Below are 26,175 nucleotides of genomic sequence, written 5' to 3' on the forward strand. Positions count from 1 at the left end.
ATATATATATATATATATATATATATACATACACATAAAGATTTTCAAGTATCATAAATAAGCCAAATAAATAGCTGTGGGATTATATATATTTGTGTGTGTATATGTGTATGTGTTATGAATATAGGATCAATTTGTTAAATCTAAAAATTGTGGTCTTCATTATTCATAAAACTGTGTCACATGTGAAACTTTAGGAACAGACTTTTTGGGGGAGTATTAAAGAGGAAAAAAGACCTAGGACAATAAAGTAAAAAAAAAAACATAAAAGTGGTAACGTTATGAGAAAAACATCATATTATGAGAATTAAGAGGGAACATTTCCAGAATAGTCACAGTTTGCAAAATTATTTCAGTCCTGGAGTAATAGGGCCAGGTTAGATTATTTTAATTATTTTTATTCTTTACGATAAATTCAGGAGAATGAAGCTAAAGGGATATGAAAATAAAGTTGTAATATTACAAAAATAAAAATATTACGAATACAAAGTATATTCTGAGATTAAAGTCTCTCTGATACTGTTTAAGCGGCTGAGTAACTGCAGATTTGCCACATTTAAGATGGCGGACGCTCTGACGCATCGCAGCATATGCAGAACCCGCCCAACTACGCGTCTACGTATGTCTATGGGAGCAGCAAAGTGCCGTGAGGGAGACGATTTGGTGCAGCTGCTGCAGTCAGCGTGTGCGCTGGTCAGAGTGTCAGTTTTGGGCCCCCCCTCCGTCCTGGGCCCGGGACAATTGACCCGTTTGTCCACCCCTGTCGGGCTGTCATCAATGCTTCAGTCCATGTATGTTGTTGGCGAGTACATGTCAAAATTAGCACTAGAAGCTGGGTAGCATCGATTATGAGGAAAATATCTCCCACTCTGTAATTTGAACTTTTCTTAAAAAAACATCTTTCTCTTTTTAAAAATAGAAAGATGTTTGGCAGAGGATCTTGCAGATTGACGTGTTATGTGCAAAGACAAAATCACTCAGACAATAAATAAAACAGAAACAAAACCGTCTGCATTTGTGGAATAGAGAGAATTCTTTATTTAAATTTCAGTGTGATAAAAGCTTTGTTTTTTCGCAACACAACATACACTAACAACTGTACCACACTACAGCTCTGTGCCTGAGGGTGTATACGCCACGCAATGCCAACATTAGTTCATGAGGACAAAACATTATTAAAACACAAACCTGGCATTTCGGTTCAGTGAAAACTTGGTCCTGTGAGCCGGAATTTGGCTGGCTCAGCCCAACCTTAAACTGGCACGAATACAACAAAAACAGTATTCAAAAGAGAAAAGGGATAAATAATGCACATTACAGAAAAAAGAAAACATGGAGGTAGATGCACGATGAACTAGGAATGACAATATATATAAAGCCATGCACACTTGTTTAAAGAGGAAGAGAAATAAGGGCATTTTAGCGATACTTAAAGTGAAAAGGAATGGCAAAAACTGTGGTTATTGGAATGGTTGAATTAAAAAGGTAATATGGTCTTGTTGCCAAATTTTCCTGTAGAACAATTTGATTATATGTTGCTCCCCTGTATTTGTGGATTATATTTTTCTTTTTTTTTCTTTTGATTAAAGACATTTATCAGACATGAACAAAACAGAAATCACAAACAGGCCGCAGGATAAAACTTCTATAAGAGGCTTATGATCTGAACATCAAATGCAAAAAAAATTACCAAATGCACATTTTAGATAAAACCCACAGTAGTAGAAAAAAAACACCAAATATTAAGATGCAGTGAATTATTAGACCTCTTATGACATTTATTAACTTACATCCTAATTTTTACTAACATGTTTTCTACAACTGCTGTCTGCATCTACATACCGAACCTATTCAACATGTGCTTTGTCTTTAAAGGCCAAAACAAAACAAAAAGTTAGTGGTTTCTATTTGTGACGCTTCACAAGAAATAATTAACAAAGCAACTCTGGTATTACTCCAAATTAAACAAAATGGGGAGAAATATAGAAAAAAATAAAAAGAGGGAAAAAATGGCATCATCGAAACCTTTCTCAGGACAGTTTCACCATCAGTCACAACATGAACATATTGGGTTATGGATGAAATGATCAACGCGTCTTCACTGGGACACCAACATATAAACGTGGAGTGTAATCAGGAATATAAGCATCGCTTTCAAACTGCCAAAACAACCGACACTGCAACTACGTCAACCACAATTCATTTCAACTGATTCGACAATGACTTTTCAACATGAAAATACACCTAAAGTTTCAGATAATTATTTAGCATTTTCGGGTCGGGTATCTCTTGTTCTGGCAGTCGGCTACAGACACGGGGAAGAAACGGCCGCTTTAAGCTGTGTTTTCAAGAAGCAGGAGGCGAGCAGCCGTGACTCGGGAGCTCAGTTTTTCAGGATGGAGTCGTACATCTGGTAGATGTACTGAGACACTTCAGGGGCCCGACACTTCAGAGAGAGCTGGAAAAAAAAAACAAGACAAAAACAGTCAGTGTTTGGTTGAAGACTTTAACGGCTTAGTGGGGAGAAATCCTGTTTTTATACAGGAGTTTATTTGGAAAACAGAATGGAAGGCGCCAGAGCAACAGAAGGAGAAATTTGATTTGGGTGAGTTAAAAACCTAATCATAAAACCTGAAATGAAAGAAAACAGCCATGTTTGTTAGAGGTTTTCACCCAATGTTAACTCAGGAACAGGAAAATCTGCCGATTTTCTGGACACACTGACCTAAATAACATCAGAAACACTCACCCAGTCCCTCGAAGTACAAAATAGTAAATGTATTGCAATATTTTAAGAGGTTTCAAAGTGTACAAATTTAGAATCCAACTAGTTTGCTGAAATATGTGGGAGACACAGTCGGGCTTCCTGAGTTCCTTTAAAAGGAGCAATAAGCGAAATTGCATTATTTTAGATAGAAAACTAAAACATAGTTTTGTTAAGAACTAAAGATATATTTTTAGATTGACTTTGGTATGACGGCGGGGGTTTAACTGAACTCTGAACGGCCGGTGCTGTAAACGCATCACCTGCAGCCTGTTCATTACGGGCTTTATTTTTCTGCGTGAAGAATGCAATGCGTGTGAAGTCAGGGAAATTGTGTGAGAGTTGAGAGCCCTGCCCTTGGATAAGGTAGACACGTCCCCCAAGAGCCTTTTAACGACATATTAGGTTCTTCCTGTGTCATTTTCTGCATTTTCTGGTACTGACAACAGCGGACTGACGGCTCACCGTTAGTGCTAAAACAAAACTGAAGTGCTGCTGTTAAAAAAATAATAATAGGCATGGCTGGATACGGCGAATAGAGCCTACAGATAAACTTGCATTCACAATTTTCACAAAACTCAATTTTAAATCAATAGAAACGTGCATAATTATGGCATTATTAATCTGCGCTCTTTGTCAGTTCTGATGTTTTAAGTATAATAATTAACACATTTACCAGGTTCTGGAGTAATTAACCTTTAAAATGAGTGTTTAAAACCACATCACTGATTTTACAAGGATGGAAAAAGCGAAAAAAAAAAAAAAAAGAAATAAAAAATTGAACACCAAAACACCAGACACATTTAAAATGACCTAAAACCCAACATTTGGAGTTTTATTGTATTTTGGGTGTAAATGTCATGTACATGCAATAAACAGTCGATAAGACGAAACAAGAGAACGAGAGAGCTCCACACCTTAGACTTTGGAGAACTAAGAAGCATATTTTACTATTAATAACAACAACAATAATAATAATAATAAAAAAATAATATGTCATTCCAACATCTACATTCCAACGTATCCTCTGCAGAGGGCAGAGAGCAGTGGGCCGCCACTCTGCAGTGTCTGGGGCTAAGGGTCTTGCTCAGGAGCGGCAGTGTATGGGATTCGAACCGGGGAACTTGCAACTTTCCCAGGACAAACACGGCCTGCTCTAACTACCAGTCCACCACCTCCACTCTTTTTCTATTAAGCTCAAACTCTACAAATCGTAAAGACCCTATCACCCTTTCCACCTTCACCCAGTAATTTACTGGGTGGAGTGTTATGTGTGAATAAAGCCGGAACTGATTTACCGGATAAAACTGACTCGCCATATTATCGGGTCAAGACCTCGTATCATACCCAGCAATTTACTGGGACCGCTCTAGTGTGAATAAAGTCGTTGTATTCCTGAGTGAGGCACACATTTGCGTGATTACGTAAGACGTTCGTAGTCTTTGTTCAGATCTTCCCCTGATGTCAATAAGAACCACCGGACCCGAAGCCGTTGTTTGTTGTAGCTAATCAGCTGTTTGACATTATTCCCGGCCCAAATTCTTCTTTAGAGGTTGGCTTGATCAGTTAAAGCTATATGCCTCGCATTACTGCCACCTGCAGGAGATATTAGGCATCGCTGGGTTACGTGTGAACAGAGCTGACCTGGTCATTTACTGCGACTGATTTGTATGTGTGAAAGGCGGCGATTCTTGTTCGATCAAGCAATGTGGTCCCAGTAAATTTCTGGGACTTATGTGTGATTCAACGTTGCATAAATTCTTCAAATGGCTCCCTCTTCGAAAAAAATCCAAACTCCTACAATCATATATAGTAGGTTTGGAGCAGGAATATAGTATGTTTCACTCAAAACTATACATAACTCTCAGAAATAGATACTATTCTAGCTTACAAAAAAAAATAAAAAAATCAACCATCATTTATCTGTTATCTTTAGATTTCTGAACTTATTTGCTGAGAACAGTAATGTTAAGCATTAGATTTAATTTAGGTTGAGGCAAGATTATTTGTATAGCAGCCTTGATAATTGCATTTTACCATGAATTGCTCCAGAGGGAAACCTCAGTATGAATAGTACCTGGATGAAAAAAAAAACAAAACCAAAATATTATAAGACTTTACCGTGTAATTTGGGTTCCCCGGCTGAATGCGGAGCTCAGCCAGGATCCAGATGCCGTTGGTTAGCTTCAGCGACTGGTACAGCATGTCCTGGCCTTCCACGTTTCTTTTGGCAATGGTGTAGACGTTGTTATTCTGTAGTTTGCCAGACACGGTGTCTGCAAGACGGGAATCCAAATCAGCTCACGTTATGAAACAGCTTGACTTATGGTGCCTGTTGTAACAACTAAACAAACCAAACAGATAAACTAAATGACTACGGGCACCAAGACCAACACTGGGCCAGACTCACAGCTCGTCTACCGCTACAGGGTCAGCTAGCTCTATGAGGATTTTAATGAATGTCTTTTAGCAACCTGCAGACTGCGGTAAAGAAGCTCTAAATCAAGCTCAGACTGCAAGCCACAGCGGGGTTTTCATGGCTTTGTTGAAAACGGAACAGTTAACAGCAGCTGTACAAAAAAACAAAGAAAGTGAAAGGAGCTGAACAGTTGTAGAGAAAGAGAAAGGGTCCAAAGATGCGCATGCGAGTGAGAAAAGAAAAAGCAGAAAAAGTGTACGATTTTAGACTTCAAAACAGAAACATGAACTTAACAAGGCGTTTTATGACGAATGAAGAATAAATGAAATGGCAGCTGAGCTGAGAATCCTCCCAGATTCATCACCAACAAAACTGAAGAACTCAAAGCTGTAAGTGTGCTGATAATGTAAAAATGTAGAGATTCAACGAAAAATCAGCTTTTCAGCTTGATCAACCCTGAACAGTGACTGGAAATCAGAAATCAGATTTTTTTTTCATCCATCCATATCTAAATGCACCACACTTAACCCTAACTGCTGCCGCTAAGAACACCTTTCAGAATGGAAGTTGAAGTCTGCTGTCTGCCAGGGAATACGCTGGCTTTTGAAATGTTGGCCACTTTTGGAAAATCTCAGAGTTCAGGTAATTATGGTCTTCGAGGGCCGGTGGCCTGAAACTTTTAGACGCATTTCTGCTTCAACACACCTGATCAAAGTCTCTAGCTTGTTAGCAGGGCTTGACTGCATGCCGGCGTGACAGGTTAGCCAATTGATTCAGGTGTGTAGGGCATGGAGCACATCTAAAAGTTGCAGACTACTGTGTAGTGGTGGTGTCCCACTGCAGTCCTCACGGGTTGGTGTCCCGCTTGTTTTGGATGTGTCCCTGTGCCAAAACGACTGACGCAGCCTGTTTTCAGGTTTAGCAGAGGCCTGATAATGATTCTAATGATTTTCTTTCAGGTTTCAGCTGAACTGAACCGATGAAACACCCAAAAAACACGAAGGTCACCGACACAGGCCTTCCAGGGCTGATAATGGACATCCCTGCTCTTTGGAATAAACAGACTCGGGTTTGCAGGTATTAATGCAAACCGTGCCAATCACAAAGACACGATGCTAAAGACATATTAAACTTACTTTGTCTGTTTTTAAAATAACCGTCAACCCTTTTATTAAGGACTCGTCTGTTACTAAATATAGCCGTACTGAAAAACCCGGATCATCTGCAGCTCAAAGAGCTACAAGTGATTGAAATAAGCCACAGAAACTCTGATTGCTGGATCTCTAGTTAAGGTTTATGTAGTATTAGTAAAACTCCAAAAGTCTCCAAATAGTTAAACAGCAAACAAAACCTAGATGGAGGTGCCTACCAGCGTTTAGGTGGCAGTCTTTGATCTGGTACTGGAGTTCATTCTCATTGGGGATGTCCTTCCAGGTGGCCAGGAACACCTGTCGCTCTGAAAACATAGACCATTCATCAGGATAGACCTCCATCACTTTATAGGATGACGGACGGAAACTGTGGCAGCTTTTCTTACCATAGTATCCAAAGTATACACACAAGAGTTAATTATTACTATTAGCATATTGTGGTTTTGTAAGATAAGAATTTCTACCAATTTATAATCTTCTGTTGGTAAGATAAAACTTGATTTCTATTACCTGACGACTTCACTATAAATGTCAACAGAGGGAATTCCAGTCTATCGACAGGCTTTATTGAGATAAATATAATTTTTTTTAGTATTTCTTTTTAAGTTTATAAAATAATATTTTCAATGAAGACTAATAAAAATGCATTGTTAACTATTGCACTGCATCTCATTTAATTCATACCCATTTTTCCATCTTCAACAAAGAATATGCTCAGAGGGATGAGGACGCTGAAGTAGAACACATCAATGTTGTTCTTTACAGCCACCTGTGCACATGTAAGCAGAACGGGAAGAGAATTCAACAACAGATTTAGAGACATTATACCAAAAATATGTAAGAAACATGCATCTTTCACACTAATGAACGGCAAAAGAGGACTCACAGTCACAGAAGAGTAAAAAAAAAAAAAAAAAAAAAAAAAAAGGTAACATTTTCCTATTTTCTTTCCAGCTTCAGTTTTCCAAAGGATGTTAGGGTTTTTTTTGTCAATAGGGGGCGCTAAGGAACTGCCCCCATCAAAATTGCAGGAAAAAGAGTATAAGCAGTAAACATAAACTACCAAATAATTAGTAATTATATCTGCTGCATTTTAAAACGCGCCAGAATTCCAATTTTACAGGTGTTTTCTAATCCATTATGGGTGTATTTGAGTTTTTTTTAATTACATAAATGTAAATGACGAGAAGCACCGGTCAGATTAGAGTATGAGTATCCTTTTAAACTTCTGGCCTCCATGTGACTTCACGCTGGTCTCCAATTGGTTACTTTAAAGACTCTTCGGAGCACAGCTCTCTGCGCCCGTGGCCAATCAGCCTTTTTATTCAACAGCCAATCAGATTAATTCATAATACCTGTCAATCAAAATCTATATGTGTGAATGTCACTCACACATACAGATGCAAACGGAGGAGTAAAACAACAAAATATGAGAGGGGAGAATGGAGCAACCAAAGAAAGAAAAAATTTATAATTTATTTACCAAATAGTAATTTCTTGAGGCTTTTGGTGGAGGAAAAAAAGCAAATAAAGGAATGTGGACCGGACTGACCAGACCATAGATGGATTTATGCTCCACCTTCCCTTCAAAATGCTTCTAAGTGCCAGCCGGCACTGGTTTATTTGTTAAACACTTAGCTATTAGAAGCATTTAGATTATTAAAATCAAAATCTACCGTTACACAGTCCAGAAGTCACTCTACAACAATCAACCCACGTTCTGTGAGTTCATCCTCATACCTGCAGATTATTGAGTGGATCCATCTTCATAACAGGCCCAATGGTGTTAACAGGCAGGGAGATCTCAATACTCTGATTGGGCATCAGTGGAGTGTGAATGGGCAGAGGACTGGTGGGGATCACACCAAAACTGAGAGGAGGATGGAAACACAAGGCAGGTGTCATTTGGCTGCAAGTTTCCTGCAAAAGGTTTTGGTAAGAAGTGCCCTCCTCCGGGTCACTGACCTGTTTTTGTTGAATTGGATGGCGAAGTCGTTCATGTGCTGCAGGGCCTTGTTGGTGAACGACATGTCCATGTACATGTGGCCTTGGCGGCGGGTGAACGTTCCAGAGATTTCTAGCCCCTTAGCTTTCACCGCGGGGAGCCACACCTGGGAAAAAGCAGCAGCATTTAGAAGAGAACAAAGTACAAAAAAACACTCCAGCTGGGTTTTAGCATGGGAGAAAGACTGATGGGTTTTTTTTGGCACTTTTTTTTTTTTAACGTTAATTTGAAAGCAAAGAGACATGCAGAAAATGGCCACCGGGAATCAGTCCAAGGAAAACTCGACGTATAGAGCCTCTGCTCACAGTGCGCCTGCCTGCCCTACCAAATGAGCAGCCCAATGCTCCAGGAAATTGACTTTTTGTAACAACAAACATTCTTTTGTGATGTCTTGTGGGTTTCCTCCATTTAATAAAAAGGGACTCAAAAAAGGCTAGAGTTTCCTGCATCTTTTACTCCAGTAAAACATTCTATTTAAGGGCTTTTAATACATCACTAACAGGGGTAGATATAGCTTGGGAAGATGCTGTAACTTAATAAATATTTCCCTTTAAAGTCCCACAGAGGGGAAATGCGTCTCTGCGTTTAAGTTCACAGTGGAGCATCCAAATTTGGTTACTTGGTTGTATGAATTGATCCTTGGGGATTAATATGAGAATTTATATTTTTTTATCATCTGTATGTCGCTGTATTTGTGTCTTAAAAAAACAATTGATAATAGACTTGTTTTCTTTGGCATTAAAGTACGGCACCAACCCCAAAACATTCACCGTTTTCTAAAAATCTAATCAAACATGTAACATAACATACCAGAAAAAGTGAAAAAAAAAATGCTTAAAATCATTTCAGCATCCTGTAAAACATAGTTCAGTTTTAACCCAAGGTGCACTCACTGCTTTCGGGGGTATGTAGCCTCCGGTGGTGATGGCCATGCCTGTGGAAAGCTCAAACAGGTCATTGAGGCCGCTGCTGACAGCTGGAGGAGCAGGAGTGGGTGACGGAGCAAAAGTGCTGGGGACGGACGACGGGATGAAGTTCTGTCCCACCTAAAGGAGTTACAGAACAAGAACACCAACACTGAAAATACACTGTTCGCGTAAACAATGGATCTTAGGAAGGATCAGCTTCCCGAAAATTAGCTAGAAGCCCAAGCAGGAAAAGAAAAATCAGCACACAAAGACTGACAGGTCATGCAAAACGAAGAAGGAAGCATGATTATAAGGAAAAGATCTTTTAAACTGTTTCAAAAGCGATCAGCCAAAGCAGACATAAAAAACCTGAGCTAAATTAACCTGAGTATTTCAGCCCATTGATCACAGAATTCCTACTTTTAAATTATTCATTAACATGAAGTCTGAATCTTGAACTAAATTCAGCATTAATGAGGATTTATGGTCTACAATAGTGAGGGCAGTATCAAAATTGATAAAATACCAATTCAATGGGATCAAGGCTGAAATAATGCACATGTAAATAAAAATAGAACAGGCTTTCATCAGCTTAAAAAATGGCTAAAAAAAAGAAAAAGAAGAAGAAAAAAAATGACATTTTCAAGCAGTGCATGTAGGTATATAAAGCCATAAAGTTCCTAACGCTACAGAAAACACAGACGGTGCGGTGAGTTTAGTTCAGGAGGCATGCAGCGTGCAGCAAAGGGCTTGACTTACTGCTGGACTTCCCCCAACACCTGCGCCCAGGTCTCCCCCCAGCTATGGGAGAGAAGAAGAGAGGCCCCCAAAGATCCAAACATCACAGACAGACAGAAAACACACAGAGACAGAAACAGAGACCGTCTTAGCAACCATGAGCCATCAAGAGCAGCCCTCCCGGTTTGGGATTAAAAAAAATAAAATAAAAAAAATTATGTTTGCATTGCATGTTATATAAAACAAACATATAATATTAATTTTGACAGAAAGTTATTTAGAAGTCTAAACATTCAAACGTAAAACTGAGACTTATATCGCCTTAAATTACCCATAGTCTTACTAAAGTTTAAATATGATGCAGGAGTATTTACAAAGAATTTCACTATTATTGAAAAGGTAATTTATTGCAATAAATAAATAAAAAAAAGTAAGATTCATTACGTGCAAAAGTAATATTTCAAGAGTTTAGTAATATTTCAAGCGTTTATTTATGTTAGTGTTGATTATTAGGGCTTACAGTTAACAAAAACCCAGAGTTAAACTCAGAATATTTGATTACATCAGACCAAAAGCTAAATAGTTTGTATACAGAAGAGAAATGTTAAGTAATGGCCATTTTCAGCAGACAGTCGTCGACACCGTCAACATGGACGGTAAGCCCCCAGAAATATCATTGTTAAAGAAAAGAAAATTAAAGTAATTTAATGGAAAGTTGAGTGGAAGGAAAAAACATTTTAATGGTCTGATAATATACATGTTTCAATAAATATTTTTATTCCATCACATTTTTTCCTTTCACCCTTCCACTGATCGCCCACTAGATTAATCGTAAAAAGAAAATGAATTATTTATGTTACTGCTGTAAAGCTGATTCTGAACTTAGCAGATTGTTAACTGCAATATAAAACAATATTTGAGTTTACATGTTTAGTTTGCAAATTTACTAAATTGGGCATATTTCCAACCGCTGGATGGCAGCAAAGGGTTTCCAATATGATCCTTAGGATGTGCGGTGATTGGTCAAAATAGTCTACAAGTCGTGGCTTTTGTGGATCATCCTCGTTGTGGACTGCGTCAACACCTTTATGCTGGACATGACCACAACACTGCATTAAAAAATCTTATTTTATGAGTGTAATGTAATGTTTTTTATATTCAGTGAAATAGTCTTAGGCTACGTTCACACTGCAGCCTGAAGTGAACCAATTCCGATTTTTTTGCCCATATGCGACCTGGATCTGATCTTTTCATGACAGTCTGAACGACATACATCGGATTTTTTCAAATGCGACCCAGGCCACTTAGATATGTGGTCCTAAATCCAATACGTATCTGATTTTTTCAAATGCGACCTGTGTCTGTACGGCTAGGTCGTATTTATCCGACCTGTACGTCACTGATACTCGACAAACGTCACTATTCTGCATCCTGCTATGCAGAAGCGGGAAGAAAAACGACACCCATAGCGAACTACAAAGAGGAGAGCAGTCAATGGAGGGAAAGCTCCGGTTAGAAAATAAATTAATGACCGCAAAATGCGCGCCAGCAATATAATCCATGTTTATTTCCGCAAACACTGAGGACGCTTTGCTACGTGTGACGTCATCGCGTCCTCCAGTGTGCATGCGGGACACTTCGGTTGTATGAATTCAGTTCACACAGGAGATCACATACAAGTCGCATATATTTGGAAATGTTAACGACCACACAAAAAAAAAAATCAGATTTCACAAAAAAATCGTAATTGAGCATTAAGACCTGCAGTGTGAACATAGCCCTAGAGCACATAATTAGCTGTAGCACACATAAGCATAAATAAACCCTTGAAACATATTACTCTGTGTGTAATGAATCCATATAATAATATTATACAAATTACACTTTTCATATTGAATTTTTTTTTTCTTATGATATTGCGATTTACTAAAATGCGCTTGTACATGTGAAGGTCTCAGAGCTGGAACCCATTATGAACACCTAAATGTCAGAAAAGTGTTAAACAAAAAGCTGTCTATATGTCCGACACTAAAATTAAACCAACCAAATAAATAAGGTGCACCCATGTTAATGTTACCCCCATGCACTTGGAGCAAAGCCAATTAGTGCAGCTTGAATAGTACCAGCTAACATTCCTCTGTGTAACTGAGCTCACCAAACTGTCCAGGCCTCCACCAAGAAGGTCCACCGCACCCATCTGCATGGAGGAGACTTGGGGAACATTGACAGGGGGTCCCAGGTCCAGGTTCAGCAAGTCGCCCAGCAGGTCCCCCTGGCTGGGGATAACGTGTGGCTGGTCCATGGCGGCGGCTGGGCCACCGCTCACGGGGCTCTCGCCTGTGTCAATGCTGTTCCAGGAGGAAGTAGAACAAACTTAGCTCCTTTCATTCACAATATCAGCGAACTCTCTGAATCAAAGTAAAAGTTAAACAGTATAAAAGCGCGAGATAACGAATGAGGCTCTGTCTGCGCTGCAGGGTTGCTCTGTGTCTGACCTGCTGTGCTGGACAGGGAGGTGCTTCCGGTGCACTCCGTGACTTCCCTCCACAAAGGCGCTGGGCGGCTTGTGATAGACTGAGGCCAGCGAGCCGATGTGGCAGATCAGCTCGTCCAGCAGAGTGGGCTCAATCAAGTCTGTCTCCTCGGAGATCAGGGGCTTTTCTGACAGCACCACCTCTTTGGCGGTCACGGGGTCAGTGGACAGCAGGCGCCAGTAAATGTAGCCCCTGTCACGGAGGTCTGGGTTGTCAGAGTCCTGTTGAGGGGGGGGGGAGAAAAAGCTGAAATAAGTCTGGATGTAGGACTGTGCCGCTGATCAGATTTGAATTTAGATTTTTACTCCAAATTATCACAACCTAAACCATAAATGAACACCGCCACGTCTCGTTTCCCCTCATTTCCACAATGTACAAACGTTAAAGTCGCCAAATAATCATCAGTTTTCTTTAACATGTGGATTTGATCTGGTGACTCTGAGCTTGGAAAGAGTTTCTCCACCTTTCCAAAGCCTTTCACAGCGAGGGAACAGGGACACAGAGATCGCGTTGGTCACTGGGGCTTCTGGCCCGTCTGATGTGACCTGACCTGCTCAGACGGGGGGCCGGCATGAAACCAGACAGGGGAGATCACTTCTGGGTTCACTGAGGACACATCCACAGCGATGCAGCTCGTCTGCTGCAGATGTAGCTCGAATTGTAAAGGTTGCGTAACAAAAATTTTATTCTTCGTAAAACGGGGAAATCAAAAAAATAATTATAGAAACAAATAAGAAATTAGAAAATTGAAAACAGATTTAATGAGTGCTCTTATTTTTATCTTCCACACTCAATTGAAGATATATCCTGCAAAGCCTGTTGTTGATAACCAGCTTCATAGAAAGCTAGATAAAGCTCAAATCCGAACTGGGAACTAATATTTTTCCTTAAGGTGTCAAATATAGAAAAACTAATTAATTTCCTGTGTCGTTTCATATGGGAAAAGACAAAAACAAGACATTACAGACAGTGTTTAATGGACACTTTATATTATGAATCTGTAAACACCTGCACACACCTAAATGTGCAGCTCTAAAAAAAAAAAGAATAAAGTAAAGACTTTTCTATTTAATGAAAAGATCAAAACATATGTAGATGTTAAATTTCAGGTCTGCGGTTCATGACCCAAATGCCGTTAAAAGGTTTAACTACTGCATAAAAAAAGACTCTGGAAGCCGTATCTAAGCGTAAGGAAAACAAACAACACTGACCTGAGTGGCCAGACTGAGGACCTGCTGCACCAGCTCCTGAGTCTCTGACGGCTTCTTCAGGAACAGCTTGACGATGGCCGTCAACAGCGTGAGCTGCACCTGCAAAGCAAGACCGGCAAATTGACTGTGTGTAGACGCGGTGGATAACTGGAGAGTAACTCAGAATTTAAAAACAGCAACATGGACAGGAAGTGGATTCAAGTAAACATGGCGACTTCCACAACCAGCATTTTGAGTTAAGGTCGCTTTATGCTTGATGGATGTACGTTCCACAGGGAAATGAGACGTGCGGACGCAGCGCCGTGTGGCTCTTCCTCAGAAGCAGCACTATTCTCCTAGACTCTAGAGGGCAGCGTTGCACTCTTATACTAAGCGTACCACACCCCACTTAAGGTAACAGTAGAAAACACAGTTGTTCATATAATTTTAAAAGCCTCTGACTTTCTTTCAAGAGTGACAGCGATTTCTACCCAGGAATCTTAATTTGTTAAACATGGTAATCTTTTTGGGCCAAATCCCAATGATGTCTACATTTATGAGGGAGTGGTAGCCTACTGGTTAGAGCACAGAGCTTTGGTCCCAAAGGTTCTGAGTTCAACTCCCACAAGCTGCCATTCTGGGTCCCTGAGCAAAACCCTTAACCCCCAATTGCTCCCCAGTTGCTGCACAGTGGCAGCCCACTGCTCCCCAAGGGAATGGGTTAAGTTGCAGAAGTGAATTTCTCCAATAAAGTTCAATTATTATTATTATTATTTATCTCCACCATAAGGCGCCCTTGCTTGTCCGCCATGTTTTTCCATGTGGGAATGCCTGTGTAGTTAGAAAATTTCCCAGGTGCGCCAAGGCCAAATGCTCTGGTGTTACTATGCAGATAATGAATGTCTGGGGTATGACTGTCTTTGTTATCTGACGGTACAGCTGTGGGGTATTTAGGGGAAGCCGGGGAGGAAGAGCGGCAGAAACAGGCAGACTGCAGCGGGACTGCGGGGTGCGATTACTTTCCATCTATGTGATCTCTCACTGCAAAAACAGAACTTAAAATAAGTAAAATATTCTTAAAATTTGTGTATTTGTCCTTGATTTGAGCAGGTAAATAAGATGATTTGCCAATAGAATAATATTTTTGACCTTAAAATAGGAACAACTCATCTCCATCATCTTATTTCAAGTGCAGGATGTCTAATTATCTTATATTAGGGGTCAAAATACTAATTCCATTGGCATATCATCTTATTTACCTGCTCAAATCAAGGACAAATACACTAACTTTAAGAACATTTTACTTATTTTTAGATCCGTTTTTGCAGTGTTGCTCTGTTTATCAATAAAAGTGCTGGAACTTTATTCCTCCCACAAGGATTCACGCATAAACCAGGCTTTAATCCAAAGAGCTTCTGGTCGCTTCAGATTTAATTTGAGGACAGCTAGTTGTTTGAGGTCAGTTGACAGGAACTTTAGCGCTGTTTCTTTGTAACGAGCTCACCTGAGTGCTCTCGTCGTGGAAGCCCTCGAGGAAGCTCTCGAGCAGCTCGTCGGCGTTGTCGATCCTCTCGGCGTACTCTCCGACGATCCAGATCATGGCACCTCGAGCGTCGGGCTCGTCCAGGGAGTCCAGATTCTCACAAAGAGTGGCAATGATGCTCTCATACCTGCAGAACGTCAGCATCCCAGGGGTCAGAGAGGAATAGAACTGGACAGATGTTAACAGTCAGGGTGTTCTCACAGCGTGCCGAGGGAAACGCACTTGTTAGGGTACTTGCGGAAGATGTCCCTGATGACCACGATGGCCTCCTGAACCACATAGTTGACCTTCGTCTGGATCAGGTCCAGGAGAGTGCTGACACAGCGCTCAGCTGATTGCTGCAGAAACAAAGGACACGTGCTTCACCAATACAAGAACAAAGGCTCATAATAACTTGCAACAGTAAATCCTTTCAGCGAGTCCACCCTGGAGCCATGCTAACCACGCCAGGCAAATGTGATTACTAGAAGAACGTCATTGGATCATTCCTTATCGGTTATTCTTGTTTGGGATTAACTATTATTTTAAAACAAAAGACAAAATAATCAGAGTTGACATTTTAAGTAGATTTTAGCATCTTATCTTAGTGATTAGAGTTAATATCAGTCTCTGTGTCTGTGTGTTCCCTGGAGAATGGAAACCTTTGTTAAGTCTGAGAAAGGAACAGCTCTGTGGGGTAAAACGGGGAAACTTTGCAGCAGCTTTCTAACTATCTGCTGATGTCCAGCTCTTAGTTCTAATTTGCACAGCTGGCATGCCTCCAAAGAAACTATTTGTCTTTTAAATATCATTTTTACATCTTTAGTCCTTCTCCTGACAAAAATTCAGCCTCCTCCTTTTAGTGATTACCTATACATCGAGGAACGTTACCACCAGCAAGACCTATGGGTGCTTTGGGATGGTGCGTTCACTATAAGGGAAGGAGATTGGATTTCTGAGGTTCCAACCTACATGTCTTAGGCCAGGACCTGTCAAGCTGGGAATCCTATGATTTTGGTCACCAGCCAACTTCTTAGTGCTTCTTCTAAATAAAACGGATTAGATGGCGACATTTCTCACCTCCACTTTGATGGCACAGCGTCCGATGGCTCGTACAGCCTTACGCACAAAGTCAACATCCACCTCTGTGGCATATTCCTTCAGTTCGGCCAAAACCTGTAACGGTCCAAATATGTTTGTTTAAATTCACTCCTTTATTTTCCACATAGCTGATTGTATGCAAAAGGAAAACACGTTTTCCTGAAACCTTAGACTAATTCCCTCTGACCGTGTTTGATTTCCAAATTTCATAAAAAAAAAAAAAAAAAAAAGAGAGTCCACCTTCAAATTACAGATATTGCGCAGCTGTGCTTGTTGCGAGGCTCCTACCTGGGCAATGTTGGCCTGGGAGGCCAAGCGGATCATGATGTCCAGTTTCTCCAGTTTCACATAGATCGGGTCGTTATACTTGACGAAGAACACTTTAATCTCCTGCTTCAGGATCTCAGGCCTGCGAAAAAAAAGCGCTTTAGATTCTGTCGGGAACTTTCCCCATCAGGCAAACGTACAGCAGCACAAACTGAACGCTGAGGGATACAACATGCTAGCTACGTTAACACTATAACAATGATGTTGGAGATCAACTCGAAAAGGCCAGTAAAGTTTATTCAATTTATAGTATAAACTCTGTTAGAGTAACAACTATTGTATATCCTTCACTTGCTGTTATTGCACTTCTGGTTAGGCCTAAACTGCATTTCATTGCCTTGTACCTGAACCTGGGTAATGACAATAAAGTTGAATCTAATATAATATAATCTAAAGCTCCTGTATCTGCAACATTGAAGCAGTAAATATCAACTTTAGACACAGAGTTCTGTCGATGTTATCTGGTCTACTGTTTTGCCAAACAGGGAAGGAACACATAAATTACCGTATTTTTCGGACTATAAATCGCTTTGGAATATACGTCACATCATTCAAAAAATGCGGCATAAAGAGGAAAAAAAAACAAAACAAAAAAAATAGTCACACTTTTTTTCCAGTTTGGCCGATCCTGCAACTTATATTCAGGTGCGACTAATATATCGAATTCATTCAATCGTGATTCATATTGACCAACATGAGCCAAGGTGTAACCATTACCACCTATAGCCACAAGAGGGCGCTATAGGCTTCTGTAAACTATCCTGCTCCTGTACCACTTAAAAATTAATTGAAACATTAACTTATAGACAACAAAGACTGAACATGTTTGTATGTTTTTTCGCTGTTTCCGTCTGTACTCTCACGCAACAGAGCGATGCGTGGTGCAGCTCAAAGCGCCTAGACCACGACAGAACCCCATTATTGGGCTGTCAGTGAAGCTAATACCAGCTAGCGCTAGCTTACAGGTCTGCTGTCCGGGTGAGTTACAGCTTCGCTGATGCACGTGAGCTTTATGTTGCTCTGAAAGATCCGTGTTGTACTGTTAGCTTAGCACGTAGCACCGTTACGCTCACGGTTTAATTTAGGTAAATTTTGACAACTTTCAGTGTTAAGAGCCTTTATGCTGAAATGCGCTGGATAAAACCTTGCTGGTTGGTGTTGCTAATTTACCCCATTCATCCTCCCAGGTACGTTTCATGTCTGGTTGCTGCTGTTTAATTTAATAAATTGGCTTACCAGATTAAATGTCAAGTTTTTATGTCTAAATAAATGTGATTTATAGTCCAGTGAGAATAATTTTTTGACTAATGCAATTTATATTCTGGAGCGGTTTATAATCCGGAAAATCCGGTAATTTAAACATGTTTCAAACAGTGTGGGGAAGCCGTGCTGATGCTGGGAGACTTTCTATCAACGAGCAGGAAGCACAGATGGTCTCATACCTCTTCTGAACAATGAGGTTGATGTTCCTCAGAGCCACATACTGGACCTCTGGTTCCCCTGAGAGCAACGTCACCAGCGGGGGAGATAACTTCTTCAGCAACGTGTTGTAGTAGTCCGAGTCCTTCGGCAGCAGCTCCAAGAACTTCATCAGGACCTTGACAGCGGACAGGACCACTGCCGAGTTGGCGTGAGACAACCGAGGAGTGACGCGCTCACAGATGCTTCGGGACGCAACAGGGGAAGAACGATATCAGCGGCATGAGTTCAGGGAGGAAAGGTGACGTAAAAGCACAGGGTCGTTTAAGGAGTGCAGGATTTCTACCTCTGAGCCTCTCGTTCGTCCTTGGGGTTGTAGTTGGACAGGCAGTCCAGGATGAAGATCTGCCCCCACTCCGTGCACTCGTTGAGGGCCGTCAGCAGCTTGTTGATGTTCTGGGGATTCAGGTCCAGCAAATTGCTGTTGGGGTGAGACTCGCTGATCTCAGACAGAGCAGCGACTGCATTGGCGACAACCTGCGTGGATGAAGGTCCAGTTTGTGAAACCGCTTGAGATCTCAGCAAACTTTTCATCAGCAGCGACATTCATCATGGACATTTTTCCAATTCATTTTAACCGGCTTTATCTGAAAGGGCACAAACCGAATGCAACCACTAAAATGTAACTCTAAATTAGGGCTGGGCGATAAATCGATTTAATCGATTAATTCGAATTTACAATTCTTTAAGATTTCATTTTTGGAAAATCTGGATTTTATATTGCCAATACACTCATTGGGTTTCCATGAAGAGAACAGCATGTGATGCTGGATATATGTTTAGGCAAATGTATTGTCAAAATATTATTAAGTAGAAACTTTTTTTACCATAATACGAGCTACTTCATTTACTTATTTACTTTTTTTTAAAACTTAGTTTGAAGTTCACAAGTGCAGTGAAGCCTGTTCTTAGCTCAATGTGTAATACCACTAGCAGCAAATGTTTTGCTATATTTTCATTGTTTATAATGGCACGGCTGCCATCTTGTTTTACAAGCATGTTTCACAGCTTGTTTTTAGTTGCTCTTTGAATTCAGGTCAACTCCCTGACGAAATACTTGACATAAAAGCAAGGTTTTAAAATAATTTCTTTAATTTCTTTTTATGAAACAAAAAGGAGGAAAAAAATTTTTGATTAATCGGATTTGGTATGATAAAATCGGAGATCTATTTTTTAATCCATATCGCCCAGCCCTACCCTAAATATGTCTATGAAATTAAAAAAAAACGAAGAAGGCGGCCAACCATGGGGTTTGAGTCAGCGATGAGATCTCTGAGGGAGTCCAGGAAGCCCTGATCTTCCACCATCTGAGCGTTGATGTCATGCAGCTTCGCCACGCAAACGGCCGCCGTCTTCCTGACGTACGGGTCCTCGTCCTTCAGGCACTTCCTCAGCGGCTCACACAGGTACTCGGTGATCTTGTCCACCCGGATGCAGCCCATGGTCCGGACGGCCAGAGCCCGGATCAGAGGGTTGGGGTCCTCACAGTCCTGTGAAACAGGAAGAGAATTTTTCAACAGGAAGTATCCACAAGGGCCCAGAGGGGAAAACATGACCGCACGCATTGTTGGGATTTAGGGTGTTGAATCTATAGCTAGAAGGGACCAACACCCCGGAAGCTAATCAGAGAATCATTCAGAATGCTAACAATGGGACTCGCTCTTGTATAAGCTGGATTTCACAACCCATCTTCTCCATGTTCAGATTTTTTTTAGTCTTTCCTACTTTCAATCTAAAGTAAAAAGTTGATGCACTTCTCGATATCAAGCCTTACCTTGACAAAGCTGTTCACGGCCATGATAGCCATGTCGGGCTGGCTTTTGGCGTAGTTCATCAAGTACAGGTAGACCAGCTTCTTCAGCTCCAGGTTGTCGGTCTGCATGCAGTTCACCACATCCGGGAACAAAGAGCTGAGAACAAAGAAAACGCTGTTGTGTTCTCATGTCTGGCGGCTCGTCGTCGTTTCTGAACCGTTTTTGTCAGCGGTCAAACAAACAGGATTAAAGGTAACTGGTTGGAAATACTGGAAAAGTATCTGTCTTGTTTTTTTTTTCTACAGAGCTTAAAAACAGAACTTATTGAAATGCACTTGTGCGTTGGATGGTAACAGAATCCGACAAGATGTGAAAGAAAAACTGGTTGATCTGATCGGATTAGGGGGGAAAAAAAGCGAACATGTAAAGCCTCCATGCGTTGCTGAAAGATAAACAAATGCTTCACATCATCGTGAACACATTATCCCCACAGTGAAACACAGCGGTGGCAGCGTCATCCTGTGGGGATTGTGTTTTTTTCAGCGGGGGAAAGTCATGTGATGAGCAGGTAAATCTAATCTGGCGTATACCTGACATCTTTGCCAACCGTCATGGCAGCGATGACCTTCTTCACCGCCTCTTTCCTCTTCTCTTTCTTCTCATTGTTTAACTCCGCCTTCAGCTCAAAGATCTCCCCTGAAAAATGGATTAAACACGATACAGTTACACGGTTTGGGTGTGAAAGAGTACATTTCCCCCCATCTTTAAGTCTACAAATAAAAAGGTTAAAAAAAAAAAAAAGTCTTTAAGTATAATGAAGAAAATAACCCCCCCCCCTTTTTTTTTCCTACTCACCTTTTTTGTTGGTGGTGAAATATTTGGAGTCTGTCATGGCGGTGGTGTTTACTGTCTGTCAGAAACCAAAAATAAAGAGAATAAGACCTATTCCTTTTTTTATCCCCCCCAGACACAAACACTGATCCTAATAAGTGCAACTAGAAATTTTTTAACACCCCCCCACACACACACACACACACACACAGTGCAGTAATATGATATATAATGAAATCTACAAGCAGCAAAATCGACAACAAAATCCCATTTTCCTTTGCATAGCAACTAATCAATAATAGGTACATTAGCATATTTTACTATCTCCATATTGTATTTTTTCTAAATCATCTGCCTTTGTTTGTGTGGGTCTTTTAGTAACTGGATATAAATAGGTTTTAGAAGTCAGAGGGTCCAGATTGGTGATAATAGAGGTGGACAATCTGAGGCGGTGAGGGTATACATATATATATATATATATATATATATATATATATATATATATATATATATATATATATATATATATATATATATATATATATATATATATATATATATATATATATATATAAATAAATTCTGATTTAACCATTTTCTAGTGGACATTCACTGACAAAAAAAGGGTAATTTGTAAAGAAACTGGCTGTTCACAGTATCCAAGCATGTTACAGGAAAGTGTAGTGGAAGGAAAAAATGCAAGGGGGCAGATGTACAAGATGTGGACAGCATCTAGCGGCACCAGAAGGACGTATCCAGGAGGTGGGCTACAACTATCGCATATTCTCTGTGGTAAGCCACTCCTGAACCAAAGACAGCATCGAAGGCGTCTAACCTGAGCTCAGGATGAAAACAGGACTGGACCATCGCTCAGTGGTCTCAGGTCCTCTGAGAACCAAGTTGCTTGTGATGTTTCCACATTTGGTGATCATTAGAGGGGCCACGTAACCTGCTGGTGTGCCTCCACTGTGTTTCACCAGGTCCAAAGTCAGAGCAAAGCGTCTACCAGGAAATGCTGGAGCACTTTAATCTTCATAGAGAGGGGGATTTCATTCAGCGGATGAACAAAAGTACCAAAACCTGCCTAAAAGTACACGGCACCGCTGTGCTTGATTGGCCTGCAAACTAACCCGAGCTAAACGGCAGGATCTATGCAGTACGTTCAAGAGGAAGATCAGAGACCCTAGAGCCAAAAATGCAGATGAGCTGGAGGCTGCTATTAATACCTCGCACCACAGCAGAGCTCCTCCATCCCACACAGCTTTATATGCAGTAGTCTGTGCAAAATGAGCCCCAACCAAGTACTGACTATACACTACATGGATTTACCTTTCAGCACACCTACATTAGGTCTTAAAGATCCATTAAGAGCCTGTCATCATTTTACAAATGCACTTTGACAAAACTGAGAAAGTCCCTCCGCTCTCAACAAACGTATCCTTTTAAAATGTACAGAACAAGAAGAAACTAGGAATGCATGATATATCGGCACTAACATCGGTATCGGCCAATGTTAGTCATTTTTTAACACATCGGTATCGGTCCAATAAGTAAAGCTGGGCTGATATTAACAACTGATATTTATGATTTATTTCCAGCTGGTTGCCATTTCTAGCTGTGTATAAAGAGGGGAAGGAGAGGAGGATGGTCATGTGGTCATGTTAAAGGGACAGTGATGCATCGCAGCCAAGATTGTGGGGATTTAAATGAAGCAGAGATTAAAAAAAATTGAAAAAGCAGCGCGTAAGTCTAGACCGTAAGCCACATTCAAAAATTTAGTTAGAATAGTTTTCAGTCAGTACAAACTTTTACAGAATTTAACCATCACAGAAAAGTAAATGTGTGCGCAGACACATGGGTAAATATCGGTTATCAGACACAAAGGCAATAATATCGGGAATCGATATCTTCCTAAACTTTCACATCGGTGCATCCCTGGACGAAACTGTTATGTTTCTGATGGATTTTCATCAATTATTTGGTAGAACACCAGGTTAAAGTGGAGCGAAACCATGACAGCATAAAAATCAGTGGCTTCAACAGTGAAAGTGTCCAAGACTGGACCTGATGTTTCTCAGTGGTCAGCTTTGATTCCCTACCTGGGGCAATTACCGCCTTTCTTCCCATTTTCTCTCTGTCCTGCTTCCTGTCAAGCTACTAATGGGTGCCACAGACTCTATAATGAAACTGAATTAAACTTCCTAGACCAAGGGAGGATTTGCAGACAACAATTAAGAGTCCAGATCAACGATAAATGCGACGTCCTCAGTCTAACACGTTATGCTAGTCACATACAGGGCCTTGCCATTTTTCATGTTTTGCTGCCTCACACCCTGGAGTTAAAAATGCATTTGTTTGAGAGTTTGTGCCGCTTCTTCCACACAACATGGCTTCAACTTTGACGGTGGATTTTTTTTTATTGTGCAGCAAACAACAAATAGAAAGAAAACCATTTACCTGCCCTAAAGTCAGTACTTTGTGCAGCCATTCCAGCTGCAGGTCACATTCGTTTGGTTCAGTCTCTATGAGCTCGCCACATCTGGCCTCTGGGATTATTATTTTTTTTGCCCATTCCTCAACACTAAACCGCTCTAGCTCCTTTAGGGTGGATGGTTTTCAATTGTTAACAGCGATTTTCAAGTCTGAACACAGGATTGAGAGCTGGACTTTGACTAGGCCATTTCAACACATTTAAACGTTTCCCCTAAAACCACTAAGAGTGTTTCTTGCGCTGTATCCGTCAGGTCATTGTCGCGCTGGAAGGTGAACTTCTGACCCAGTCTCAAATCACAGGCAGACTGACACGGGTTCTGCTCCAGAATAACCCCGCTGATGAGAGACATCCCTACACCATGATGCTGCTATGCCACCATGAGGTGATGGGATGTGTGGGGTTTGTGCCAAACATGGCGAACAGCTGAATTTTCTTCCGGCCACTCTTCCAAAATGCCCAGCTCTACAGGACTGTCTCAGAAAATTAGAATATCGTGATAAAGTTCTTTATTTTCTGTAATGCAATTAAAAAACATGAAATGTCATACATTCTGGATTCATTACAAATCAACTGAAATATCGCAAGCCTTTTATTGTTTTAATATCACTGATTATGGCGTACAGATGAAGAAAACAAAAAAAATCCTATCTCAAAATATTAGAATATTTCCTCAGACCAAGTAAAAAAAAATAAAATTATAACAGCAAAACAAAATCAAACATTGGAAAATGTCCATTAATGCACTCAGTACTTGGTTGGGAATCCTTTTGCACAGATTACTTCATCAATGCGGCGTGGCATGGAGGCAATCAGCCTGTGGCATTGCTGAGGTGTTATGGATGCCCAGGATGCTTCAATAGCGGCCTTTAGCTCATTTGCATTGTTGGGTCTGGTGTCTTTCAGCTTCTTCTTCACAATACCCCACAAATTCTCTATGGGGTTCAGGTCAGGGGAATTGGCAGGCCAATCAAGGACAGTAATGCCATGGTCAGTACACCAGTTACTGTGAGAATCTTATGTCGTCTCTTAACCACTACCATACTGGTGATTTAGTTTACTGAACCAAGCTGAGTGTTTTTCAAGGCTCAGGAAACCCGAGTTGTGTTTCGAGTTAATTAGACGATTCAAGTGATTAGTTGAATAGCCTACTAGTATACTTTTTCACGATATTCTAATATTTTGAGATAGGATATTTGGGTTTCTTAAGCTGTAAACCATAATCAGCGATATTAAAACAATAAAAGGCTTGCGATATTTCAGTTGATTTGTAATGAATCCAGAATGTATGACATTTCATGTTTTTTTAATTGCCTTACAGAAAATAAAGAACTTTATCACAATATTCTAATTTTCTGAGACAGTCCTGTATGTAGTGGCTTATTGTGGTCCCATGGACAGAACCTGCATGCAGTATCTGCTGTGGAGCTCTGCAGCTCCTCCAGGGTTACCTGTGGTAGGCGGCCCTCTCTACGCAATGTATTATAGTTGCTGTTTTTTCATATGCGTGTACTTAAAATGTCTTCGTTTAGAGCAAAGAGAAACAGTGGTCACTTCTTTGTATGCACAGACTTGACCATTGAAGCTGATTCTACCTGGCTAATAGTGGCTAGCTGCGACACTGAAGTTAGCGTCTGATTCGGCGCAACAGTGCATTCCTCTATTTATGATCAGCTGTAGTCCAAAGTCTAAGACTTTGGCTGTCCACACCTGGACTGAAATAATCTTCACTGCCTATATAAATATGTTTTTAAAAACAACGTGTTACTGTACTGTTTAACAATATTGTAGTTTTTCCTTTAAAGTAGTACTAAGTCGGAGTACGCTAAAGGCCAAAAATGATTCATTTTGTCTCTTCGCAAATACTGACCTCAAAGAACCGGAAATAGAGTAAATGTTTCAATCTAAGTTTTATCATTGTAACTAATTTGTATTTTGAACTATAGCTGATCAAAGGTAGCCCAGATTTCTAAAAGAAAGGGGGAAAAAGAGCTACAAATCGTATGTTTACTTCGGCGTTATCGGTTAGCTTCAAGCTAAAAGCTAACCTCCAGTCATTTTTCACAACTAATGGCGAGAAAAAAAAGCTTTAAACCAGACAGCCTTTTGGGTTTCTAAAATTCAGAAACGTTTTACCTGGCGGCATGACGGGGTTTCAATAAAAGATGTTGTTAAAATTGACACAAAACGGTAGGAAGGAGAGCAGCGGCCCAGTTTCCATCATCGCTGCAGCTACTGACAGGACATGAGCTAAAATGCAGCCAAACGGAACCCAAACCAACACAAATCTCACAAAAATTAAATAACGTTCCAGCAATATCAAACAAAAACATCATTTGCCGACCTGTTTCAATGAGTAACACGGAGAGTTTTCAATGGGGTGCAGCAGGACGCAGGTTGGTCCCTTCCCTGTTCGGAGGAAGATGGAGAATGGTGCGTTCACGGTCCAAGAAAACCGGAGAACTTCCCCAAGAAAACGGAGGCAAAGGCCTCGGAATTCCGATTTTTGTTTCACTTTGAACATATAAAGAAACGTTTTAAACCTTGTTAACTGGAATAATAAGATCATGTATAAATTCAAATCAGCGATATTTGAATCCGCAAACATTAGTGAAGGTTTCACACGTCGACATGTTAAACAAATCAAAAACGTTTGCTTTTAACATTATTTTATTTTTAATCAATCCTTCCTTTAGTTCAGGACTAGTGGTTAGAAGTAATGCTTACATTTTCATCATTAATTTAGATATTTAACATTGCTTTGCTATCTGAACTAAAGTCCCACGGCTATGAACGCAACGCTAGAAGAGCTCCTCTTCGTGGGAGTTCAGGGCAGGTATTAACAGGTAGCTGTCATGTTTTTAACGCTTCAAGCTTCCAAAATAACCTGTTATCAGTGTGAAACTTATTGAGCTAAATATTTTTTAAGGACAACAGGTTAAAAGTGGCTTCATTCACTAA

At 40.5% G+C, this 26,175-nt stretch overlaps 1 protein-coding gene across 1 annotated transcript; it reads right to left on the minus strand.

Moving 5' to 3' along the window:
- Window positions 1-1,010: 1,010 nt before the first annotated feature.
- On the minus strand, window positions 1,011-25,676 carry ap2b1 (adaptor related protein complex 2 subunit beta 1). Its single transcript, XM_012881459.3, has 22 exons — window positions 25,559-25,676; window positions 20,748-20,802; window positions 20,483-20,588; window positions 19,913-20,048; window positions 19,383-19,628; window positions 18,425-18,615; window positions 18,102-18,323; window positions 16,621-16,741; window positions 16,312-16,407; window positions 15,475-15,590; window positions 15,214-15,379; window positions 13,731-13,829; window positions 12,481-12,740; window positions 12,141-12,333; window positions 10,007-10,048; window positions 9,233-9,385; window positions 8,300-8,445; window positions 8,075-8,204; window positions 7,019-7,103; window positions 6,553-6,639; window positions 4,886-5,040; window positions 1,011-2,458 (listed from the first exon to the last, which is right to left on the minus strand). Exons 2-22 carry the CDS (start codon window positions 20,782-20,784, stop codon window positions 2,384-2,386), a joined length of 2,862 nt encoding a protein of 953 aa, XP_012736913.2. The 5' UTR covers window positions 20,785-20,802; window positions 25,559-25,676; the 3' UTR covers window positions 1,011-2,383.
- Window positions 25,677-26,175: the final 499 nt, after the last annotated feature.

Source organism: Fundulus heteroclitus, chromosome 11 (assembly GCF_011125445.2).
Source record: "Fundulus heteroclitus isolate FHET01 chromosome 11, MU-UCD_Fhet_4.1, whole genome shotgun sequence".
Classification (NCBI taxonomy): Eukaryota; Metazoa; Chordata; class Actinopteri; order Cyprinodontiformes; family Fundulidae; genus Fundulus; species Fundulus heteroclitus.

What these genes read in the sequence shown, in the direction of transcription:
- ap2b1 (XM_012881459.3), bottom strand. Translation starts at nt 20,784, where the DNA reads ATGACAGACTCCAAATATTTCACCACCAACAAAAAAG. An exon ending in CCGTGAACAGCTTTGTCAAG is followed by an intron (nt 19,629 to 19,912) that starts GTAAGGCTTGAT and finishes CCTGTTTCACAG; the next exon opens with GACTGTGAGGACCCCAACCC. An exon ending in ATCCACTCAATAATCTGCAG is followed by an intron (nt 7,104 to 8,074) that starts GTATGAGGATGA and finishes ACATGTGCACAG; the next exon opens with GTGGCTGTAAAGAACAACAT.